General features: G+C 37.2%; 1 protein-coding gene across 1 annotated transcript in view; it reads right to left on the bottom strand.

Annotated features, from left to right (window-relative positions):
- Window positions 1-1,423: 1,423 nt before the first annotated feature.
- Window positions 1,424-11,099, bottom strand: part of KIF5B (kinesin family member 5B) — a 44,920-nt gene continuing 35,244 nt past the window's right edge. Inside the window, exons 19-26 of the mRNA XM_072412660.1 lie at window positions 10,518-10,627; window positions 8,974-9,075; window positions 8,205-8,265; window positions 8,039-8,110; window positions 7,855-7,959; window positions 7,557-7,773; window positions 6,523-6,656; window positions 1,424-5,924 (exon numbers count right to left, since the gene is read on the bottom strand). Coding sequence (XP_072268761.1) covers window positions 6,529-6,656; window positions 7,557-7,773; window positions 7,855-7,959; window positions 8,039-8,110; window positions 8,205-8,265; window positions 8,974-9,075; window positions 10,518-10,627 — 795 coding nt within the window. The 3' untranslated portion in view covers window positions 1,424-5,924; window positions 6,523-6,528. The remainder of the gene's footprint in view (window positions 5,925-6,522; window positions 6,657-7,556; window positions 7,774-7,854; window positions 7,960-8,038; window positions 8,111-8,204; window positions 8,266-8,973; window positions 9,076-10,517; window positions 10,628-11,099) is intronic.

The following is an 11,099-nucleotide window of genomic DNA, read 5'->3' as shown; positions in this document are numbered from 1 at the left end:
AAGTGATAGTCTAGGAGTATTTCAGAAACTCCAGCAATGTTTTACTTTTATTGCATTGAATGTTAATAGATAAATGATTGGTAAAGTAGTATTTATTAGGTCTCCATGTGTACAAAATGACAGACCCACGGTCTGAGTACATCTATGGCCTATCTGCATTTTTCTTTATTTTCTCCACAGCTACAAATGTATTAAGATTCCTGAGTTTCAGATGCTTTCTGCTGTACACCAACACTTACACTACATGGCTGAATGTTTGTCAACCCCACATCTTAAATACAACATATTGTCGTAACTATGATGCACTGCCCCCAATCTATAAAGCTCAGGTGCTTTAAAGAAAAATTATTATTATTGGTATACAAATTTATACAGTTCTCCAACCTTGAGAAAGCTTTGTGGGGGGAGGCCTTTCCGCTTCAGAATGACTGTGCCTGTGCAAAAATCAGCTCTGTAAAGATTTCTCACGTTGGTGCAATTGGAAGTCCAAATCATCCTAAAGGTGTTCCGTTGGGTTGAGCTCAGAGCTCTGTGCAAGCCAATTAGGTTCCATCAAGTCAGCTCAGCAAAGCTGACCAATCATTCATCTGTTTATTAACATTCAGTGCAATAAAGCAAGCCCCTTTCAGTGTGCTTTTAAACCACATCCTTACAGCGCTGACTGGGCACAGAGCCACATCTGTTGTGAAGGAACTTTCAGTGGCCAGCACAGACCTCCGACCTCAACCCTACTGAACACATTTAGGATTAATTAAACCTCCAATTTCAAGCAAAGTCAAAAATCAGTATCTGATCCCATGACTACTCTTTTGGCTAAATGGGAAAGAAATCCCAGACAGCTTAGCTTAGGGATTATTATTATTATACAGTATTATTATACAGTATTTATATAGCGCCATCATATTACACAGCGCTGTACAAAGTCCATAGTCATGTCACTAACTGTCCCTCAAAGGAGCTCACAATCTAATGTCCCTACCATAGTCATATGTCATTAATGTAGTCTAAGGTCAATTTTAGGAGGAAACCAATTAATCTAACTGCATGTTTTTGGGATGTGGGAGGAAACCTGAGTACCCGGAGGAAACCCACACAGACATGAGGAGAACCTGCAAACTCCATGCAGATAGTGTCGTGGCTGGGATTCAAACCTAGGACCTAGCGCTGCAAAGGCCGGAATGCTAACCCCTGAGCCACCATGCTGCCCACGGGAGATGTAAAAACTCTCCCATGTGGGTATGGCCAGGTGTCCACTAACATTCGACCATATTCCTTATCCAGGCTATAGAGAGAGAGAGAGAAGAAAGAAGAAGAAGAAAAAAAAAAAGACCTCTTCATAGTTCATCCCCTCAGCATTTCAATCACAATAAAAGCACTGCAGTAACGAATTCCTTTGCCCTAAAAAAAACAAAGAAATGTAAACTCCTTTTCAAGTTTCCTTTTTATTTTAAACACATACATTTACAGCATGCAGAGAGTCTGACGTAAATGATGTTCCAAAAGTTGATGTGAGTGGATGTATTGGAATTACATGATTGAGACCTCTTACTGGTTTTATTTTCTCATTAACACCAGTAATAGTCTATAGCTTTTAAATAATGCAAATAACTTAGTTGATAATCAAGAATAAATAGGATTCTTTACTATATTCCCCCAACGCACAAGTGCCTGGCAAAGGTAAGGAAGTTCCGAGAACAAAGTGATCTAAGTAGAAAATGGTTTGCCTAAAGTTATAAAAGAGGTTAACAGAGAACTTACGACAAAACACACAATTATAAGGATGGGATGTTGGTGGTTACTAATCTGTGCCTGTTTCATATCTGTAGAAAGCTTTCCACCAAGTTTTGGGCCTATATTGGTAACACTGGCCTAATTATTACACACTGTTACATCATAGATCCAAGGGGGACACGTGCTATCCACAAAATATGCAGTTTGCCAATTTACACTCACCTGTCGGGCCAATCTGCAACCTTTAGAGCAGGAACTTCTATTGCTCACAATCAAGAAAAAAACATGAAGTATATTATCTGGAACCCTGGAGAGACTTTACCATAGGCTAGTTTTTAGGGGAGGCAAAGAGAAAATATACTAATTCTTGTGTAAGCTTCAGACTAATGTTTATTTCAAGCATTTTTGTATTTTTGACACAGCAAAATAAATTATATCATGAAGTTCTGTTAAAACAAAGTGGATAATAGTTGAAAATATTCTGCTTCCTGTTAGTTTGACACGTATGGTGTGAGGCAGATCTCTGCTAAAGTGCACCAATGCCAGCATTTCTCAACCCTGCTGGTTCAGGGGCTATTAACAGTGTATGCTCACCACTCCCTAGAAGCATATGTGTAATATTGTAAAGAATGGTCAAAAACAACATTCTTGCAAATAAATTCATCCAATAATGCAATGGGAAGATACATTGTGAACTCTGTAATTAGGTTTTATAGCTATACAAATGTGCAGACCTTCAACTAAAATCTGTACCTAAATGTGAATATTTAACCCTTGATTGTTCTCATATCAGAACCTGCAGAAAGCTAAAGTCTTTCTATGTAACAAACTGACTATTTACCAATTGACAAAAAGGACACTGAAAGCCTGTATAAGCCACAAATTTCTATATAAAACGGACACACAGGCTTGTATAGTGTTCCCCAAGCGTGCTACATACCAATAGCAGTGTGTCACCAATCTTCTAAACAGGAATATTAAAAAAAAAAAAAAACACACAACAAAAACATGGGGACTTTTGCACCTTCAATTTGTCTAGCAGCTAATCTGTAGGATGCGTAAACAAATCCTTAACAGATATTGGGCACCAAGGGTCTATAGAGATGTAAACTGTGGGGGGAGTGTGTCCACCTCTTTGATCTCTGTTTAGTTTGGACAAAGCATTGTTTTGATTTTATCCATAGGATAACAGACTTATGAGAAAGTGTGCAAAGACAGCAGAAAGAGTTGTTGCAGCATAAGCAGACAACAAAGTAGCGTAAACCTGCACCACTTTGAAGTACAATGGCACTTAGACATGGCAGGTGGCCATTTAAAGTTGGGGATCCTGGGCTAGCAATTTCAATTCCAATTCTGAGAATGTTCAATTTTGATGGTTGCGGTTGAGAAACAGATGCCTACGAAGTTAGCTAATGTTTAACACAGTGCGGATGCCCCAACACTAACCTATGTGTTCTACTTAGTAATATTTGCATGTTGTATATTTGTTCCCCACACAATCACTGCCTCCACTGTGATGGGTGTATTTGACACCCCAATAACCAATCATATACTGTGCCCCTGGACAGAATTTGATCTCAATAACCCAGAAAGGTATTAGTGTTTAAACTTGACTGTTTTTAAAAGTAGGTCAGTATTTGCAAAAATAAGGTTACAATGAGGTGCCCTGCCATCCTCAGAACCGGCTTTGCAGTTATAAATTACAGATCTGGAGTGTACACATTAAAATTAATAAAATTCTAAAACGTAACAGTGATAGACAGCTATAGGTATTTAAAGCCACTTAGAAATCAAGTATATATATATATTTATGGCCTGAGTCTATTAATCTTACTGCCGCTTACACTAGTATCATGCAACTACTGCAAATGACCAGGCAAAGCGTGTATTATAAATAGGATATCAGGCACCGTGCCCTATAAACTCAGCCAACTATCCAAAGCAGTAGAGGAAACGCCATTTAAATAACTATACCAGCAGGAGACTATGGCCGAAACTATAGGCAATGTATCTGTGAATTCATTAAGTAGGCAACAAGTCACCTTGCATGGTGGAAGACTGCTTTATATGTAAGCACTGACTATTTTTGAACTGGAAATAGTGGTTAACAAACTTCTTCTAGAGAGTTGGGCATTATATTTTTAAAAAGGACAAAAAACTAATTAAACTATACATGGTAATCTCAATGTGTTTGGAAGAGGTAGAATTCAAACCAATGACATTAACTCCCTAACTACACACAAAATAAAAACAAATATATATGTTTACATTAGCAATTAAACCCTGTTTCTATGTAATAGAAAGGCAGTATCCTGATGAAAACTTACTGAGAGAAGTATGGATGCATACGACTGCTGGTTGTAATCTCAATTCAGTAGTTTTGAGCCACTGCCCTGGAAAAAAACAACCAGTTTGTATGACCCTTTTGGGTCACTGACTCACATCCAGGCAATCTGGATTATCAGGAATGCAGTGGCAGTCTACATACTTCCCCCAGTACACGTTACCTTTAACTGGCATGTTATATTTCTTCTTTAGTAAACATGGCCACAGATGGTGATCAGTCCTACTAATACTAGTATAGAAAACGTTCTGCTTTGTGAAACTTATAGTGAGAACAGTGTTGTCCATTGCAATCACTGTTTTAGAACGAAACCTGATAGGTTGCAATGAGCAATAGTGTGCTTTTTTATTCTACCTCATTACCTTTCATCTGATCCTCAAAGAGAAAAAGAAAACCATGACCATTTTGTCTTAAATGCCATGAGGCGATCAACACCTGACTCTGATCATATGACCTGCTGGCTTCCAATGGACATTTTGAGCATGTAAGAACCGGCCTAACTTTGTTACCATTCATAAGGGTGAAACCAGAGAGCAAAACAGCTCTCCTTTAAACTTCTCAGCCTTGCAGAAGAGTACAGAAATGCAAATTTATAATATTTTTGTCATGTTCCCTTTAAATACACGTTCCCATAACTATTTCTAAGAAGAAGAAAAAAGTATAAAATTCCCAATAGGTAGCATAAAATCCAGGTAATCTGAGTAACACTAAGGCTCTGCTGTTTAATAGTCGGGCCTTAGTGTTACTCAAATGAACTGGATTTTATGGAACTGGAACTGAACTGGAATAGTAAAGGTTCAGACAGAATAAAAAAAAAAACACTCCTTCTCAGTGACTACACATACAATATTTCAGAAAACCACCGTTGCAAGGAATGTATGATCTGCTAGCTGAACCAGACACTTATAAGTGGTATTAGAAGGAGAAAGAAAAAGAAAAAAAAGAATATAAAAAAAACGAAAAAAAAAAAAAACACACACACAGACACACACTAAATGCCAGTGCAAGCTCCTTATTACAGTAAAATGATTAAATAGCTCATGACAATCCCATACACATTTATTAACAGACGAAGCAGAATGTTTTCACAGCAGTAACGTTGTGACACATTAATGCTCGTGATAGGACAGTCAATGTTTGTCAACAACGAATTTCTATTGTCATGTATAAAAGTTTTATTCCCGTATCTCATTACTATACATTATTTAAACCGAAAAATAGCATGGCAACCGGCCAGTCCACTAGATAATAGTAGAGAAGCCTCATAGAAACCGTAAATTTAGATTTTATGCTAGTTTATATGGTGGCAGCTTGGTGTAAAGCACACTGTACAAAACAACAGTGTTGTATCTTAGCGTCACTGTTTAATGAAGTCGTTTCAGAAAGCTCTCTACTGCTGTTGAATAATAAAGCAGTAGTGTTATGCAGTTGCAAAGGTTAACCTGGAAGTGTGATAAACCGTTAACATTTGCTCCATGTCCCCAAGACGAAAGATTTCGAGACCTAGCTAGGTTCTACTTAACCAGAAACATACATTCAGACTTGGCACAGTGTAGACTAAGTTTAAGACATGGATAACAAACTGTGCAATAGATGGAGCTATATACGTTAAATTACATATTGTATGCAAATACATTAAAATTGCACTCTAGTTTTGCTGCAAATCGTTACGAATTCGCCCCGAAAAAGGAAATTATTTGTTGGGAATAAAGGAAGAGCTGTACAGGCCAGATATAAATTACAATTGGAAAAAAACAATCCTACAATCCCCAAACAGGTAAATAACCCCAATAATGGCCATCGGGCGACTGCTGTCACTCTGATAGGTACTTTAATTATCCTTCACCACCTGCAATACAGAAGAAAAAGAGAAACTAGTATCTGTAAATATATTTATTACTTGTTTAAAATGATTTTTTTTTCAAAACTAAAACTATAATTGTAACTCCATTACAGCTTGTGTTATAAATAGCCCATAGCCATCACTTTTTTTTTTTTTTTTTAATAAAACATTTTTATATAAAATATTATTTTGAATCCACAGATATCACCGCTTTGGTTTTCTGCGGGTGCAGCTTGTCTTTGTATGACTGGGAAAATAAAAAAATATGCAGCACATCTCTGCAATACAAGCTCATTTACCATACATTTCTTTTTATTAATAGGGTTTCCCATCGATATGAAGTTATTTTTGGCCACAAAACATAGATGAAACATATGAGAAACTAGTGGGCTATTCAGTTCAAGAGGGAATTCTTATCATTTAAATTACTTAAAGTCCATTGCTGTGGTCCAACTCAATGGACTGCAAATGAGTTATCTTTATAAACTTTGAACTTTTGATCTTGAATTGCCACTTTAAATAAATATGAAATATCAAGAATACTCTGAACATAAATCTGATAAAAAACAGATGATAATAAGAACAAACATTTCTAAGAACTTACATTTTGTCAGGGTTTAGTAACTCCTCCACGAACAGACACTGGCTGACTATTCTGAGGGAACACGGCTCCCCCACGGATTGCATTTGGATGTGTTGGAGAGGCAGCTGGGTGCTGTCCAGGACGGATAGGTTTAGCTTTAAAAAAAAAAAAGAAACAAAATTGTTAATAAGTGGACTGCAAAAGTCAGATAAGATTTTAAATTTGGCCTAGAGACTTTAGTATATGTTTTGACTATGTTAAACTGTAACAAAAAGGGACGGCAGTAGTAGTAGTATTAGCTGCCAGATACTGGAATAGAAGGAATAAGTATATTGCAAACCCTTTCAAAACATGGTGAGACTTTCACAAATTGTCCAAGAATATGGAAAATATTTTGAGAAACACAATATAGCCTAAATATAATTATGTAACACATTATATAAAAATACTTTTCAAAAAGCCATATAGAAGCTGTAGGTAAACTTGTATTTATCCAATATGGCCACCAGCCTGTATGAGTAAAGTCACTCTACTTTAGTAATCTTGGCATGAGCTTGCAAAATGCTAACTTTATTTACTGACTAACCCTGCACAAGTTTAAAAAAAAAAAAAAAAAGTTGTAGGCAAAAGTACAAGTGCGGTCAGTAGTATAAACCTTGCTTCGCCTGGGATAGATTTCCTTTATAAGTAAATGTTTGTGCCTGCACAAATGTTTAGTTAGCTACCTGTGCACCAAGGAAGGTCTGTGCCCTATATAATTGCTATATATGTTGGCTTCACCCAGACCTCACTACTTGTCAAGAGGAGCTATGAAAATGGACCAATATTAAAATCTAGAAAACTGTGGGCTGGAGCATAACTCCTTTTCTTTGCAGAAGAGCAAAGATTTATTATAGAATGGTGGCCTGTTTGAACTCCGAGAGGGCAATGGAATTATCTGGGTGGAAGCCCATAAAACATCAACTGCCTACAATCTTCCTCCCCTTTGTACAATGCCAGGTAGGTATTCTAACACAAGTCTCAATATTACCAATAAATGTGTATATTGTATTTACCAATCTGTGCTGAATGTCCTCTTCTAGCCATGTTCTTGGACCTTACAGCCTCCTTGATACGATCGACCTCTTGCTGATACCGTTTCCTATCACGTGATGCATTTTCTTTGGCTTCTTTTAGAGCAGACTCCAAGGCCTTAACTCGCTCAGCTGTAGCTCTAAGTCGTTTCTCCAGCTTCGGAAGCTCACAACGCAGATCTGCATTATCACGTACCAACTACAAGAAAAAAATACATGCATACATTGCTTTTTACTGCCAAACCCACTGACAAATCACCTCTGCGGAAAGGGCAGATACCTGTTTGTGGACTTTTGTGAGCTGCTCCAGGTTGTTCTCAAGAAAGGAGATCTTTTGCTTCTGTGCAGCACTTCCCCCTGTGTCATCAGAGTCCATTTCTGCGCTCTAGAGAGAAAACACCCTGATCAGACATAGGGACTGCCAGAGCAAAGGAAAATATAACTGTAGTAAACCGAGACATTACCTTTTTCACTCTAGTAGTCAAATCTTGAACAAACAGCTTCCTGAGATTGTGAAGTGTTTGAAGCTCTTTGGCCTACAATAACAAATTTATGTTAATTTGTTTCTGAAACCAAAGCAGAAAAATTTAAATCTATTATTGAATAAACACATATTTTGCTGTTACTTACCACTGTCTCTTCAAGTCCTTTCAGATCCTGCCGTGCTTGTTCTCTTCTATCTTGCATTACCCTGAAGAAATAGTGCAGCATATTAGGAAAACTGAATGTGAGCTGGGGGAACCTACATAGAGGTATTAAATCTAAGCAATGAACAAAATTTCACTCTCCTTTATCAAACAGACTTAAAAGGGTCCTTTTTTACCCTTTTGTATAAACTGAGAAAAAAATGCCAGTATTAAGCAACAGAAATATGAAAATAGTTTTTAAACCTAAAATGTGTACTACAAGCTCACAGAACTACCAGAATTCATTTCTTAACCAAAGCTCTGTTTTTGTAAAGTGCTCTATAAGGTTTATCTTCCAGTTACCTATTTCTGAAAAAGAAGGCAGCAGCAGAACACTAGCAATGAATTCCTTATGTCTGTCCATGGGTCTATCCCCTGAGGGTCAAACTGCATACAATTAAAAAAAAAAAAAATAAACCCTAAACTAACACCTCTCTCATCACTTGCCACTCTCAAGATAAAACATAACAAAATATTAGAATTTACTCTGCAGAAAAGCGATGAACAATTACAAAGTACCCAAGTCCGAGAAAGTACAAGGTCTTCTCCAATATTAAAAAGCAGTTTCAAAGACTTATTTACCAAACAGGTATTATATCTGTAAAATGTACTGTAAGAATCTCAGTCTGGCACTGTCTGAAGGTCAGCTATGTTTAGCCCTGCACCAGATAAAAATTACCTGGAGATGACAGAGTACATTAACATTTACTTACGTGAGGTCATGCAGTTTTTTACTCTTCTCCTGGTCAGCAAATTTTAGCTTTTCATGCTCCACTCGAAGACGTTCTTGCTCCAGCATCATCTTCTGATTTTGGCTGCAAGACAAATAAACATATTAAAATAAATAGTATTGTCCATGTTACATTAAAAAAATTCAATATATTTTGTCAGTTTAAATTTGCATTGGAAAGAGGTGACATCGCTAAGCTTGGTGGAATTATTGCCTGAACCCCTTACACTCCCATATTTTACCACTGGGGAGAACTAGACCAGCCTAAAAATAGCTGTAAGGTGGGTGCATTAACTTTACTGAACTTACATTACAGAGCAAGAGCAGTCAACATGCAGATTTCAGCAAGTACTACGATCAGTACTTACAATGTGTCTGCATAGCACCAGGATAACCACAGAAGTTGGGGGGGTCTTTACATATTCCCAAAATGTTGGATTACTGCAAACACCATGGTATGGAATGACCACAATGCAATGGCAATGCCAGAAAAAAACATATTGCATTGCATCAGGATTTAAGTAAGTGTGTCTATGAAAGGAGTGATAATTTAGAGCAGGGTCCTTTTTTTTGGTGTGCACTTTGCATGCATGATTTGGAAAAGCATAAGGGAGTTTCCACATCACAGTGATGCGGACAGCCAAAGAAGAACTCTGCATTGAAATATAAGAGAAAACAATCTAAGGCAGGGCGCATCACATGATCATGCAAAGGCTTGGACGGTATGAGAGGGGGCTTTACTTTACCCAGGGATCAGCTAAAAAATGTTAAGTTATTGTGACAAAAAAAAAAAAATTCTGGTCACATTTAGGTAGGTATGTTGATTTTAACAGTTACCTGAAAGTAATTTCTCATGTGACTAACAATATTACAACATAGCTGCTCTGTACTTCCATCATCATTTTATGAGATACTGAACTGCTTATTTATTCTTCAGAGATCAGATTAACAGCACACAAATGTATGAACGGCTGCTTGGTTTTCAGGCAATAATAAATACCTGAATACTATGTGATTTAATTAGAAGCTAAAAATGGTTTTAGGACTTCACATTCCATTATTAAAACAGTTTATTACATGATTGTCCATTGTGTTACTAAATGTGCCATAGGCTATGCAGACTGTCTTGTTTGCAATGTGTCTCAGTAAACTAATAGAGCTACGCTGAGAAAGTGGAACTTTAACAGAGGGCAGGAATAGTAGAGGCCAGGTGTTCATTAGCTCATATAGAGGCTTGTGAATGAGCAGTGACAATGACGATAGCCACACCCCTGCAATATTTTTTGCTCTCGCTGTCATACAAGCTGGTAAGCCAACATGCGTGTGACAGCTCAACCTTGCATTCAGAAGCAGTAAAGCATTGTTGTCACATCATCACAGAACGCAGTAACAAGTGGACTTCACTGGCAGGATCTACAGGTATTTATGTGACTTTGCAGGGAAGGGGGCTGTGATTTGTCTGATAGCTGTATAATAAAGGCATAAAAGTGGTAAATGTCCTATAGTTTGTGAATACTTATTACTTACTCTTGAAGATCTGTAATCAGCTTTTCCTTGGCGTCAATCTCATCTCTCAGACTACTCAGCTGTTTCTGGTGGTTTTCCCGATGACTCTGAATCTGCTGTTCCACGGCATGCTAAGTGAAGAAAACAATGTTTTTGTCAGTTTTGTTACAGGATCTGTTTTACTTACAATACACAGCAAAAAGCATTTATTTACCTTCATGTTTGTCCTGTTTTGTTGCATTCCGACTTAGAAATAAAATTAATTTGTACAACATGCTTATCACTCTGGAGGTGCAAAATGTTTTTTTTTTATTGTAACACAAACAAGACCAACAATCTGAAATCATGAGTGTGTGTATTTAGTACTATCAATTTTTCCTTGAATACTATCAATTTTTCCTTGACCCTACAAATATTCAGTCCCTGACAATAAAAAGCATCCCAGCATACTGCTGCCCCCACAATGCTTTACTATGGGAAACCAGTTTTAGGGATGATAGAAAGTGTTGCGTTTGAGTCACACATGAGATTTTCCATTATGGGCAAAAATTTATATTTTTAATCTGCTCCTTGCAACCCTTTCTTCTTTTCTGGACAGATACT

This window comes from Pyxicephalus adspersus, chromosome 5 (assembly GCF_032062135.1).
Source record: "Pyxicephalus adspersus chromosome 5, UCB_Pads_2.0, whole genome shotgun sequence".
NCBI lineage: Eukaryota > Metazoa > Chordata > Amphibia > Anura > Pyxicephalidae > Pyxicephalus > Pyxicephalus adspersus.
The sequence above is the reverse complement of the archived record's forward strand: the minus strand, read 5'-3'. Positions and strand labels throughout refer to the sequence as shown.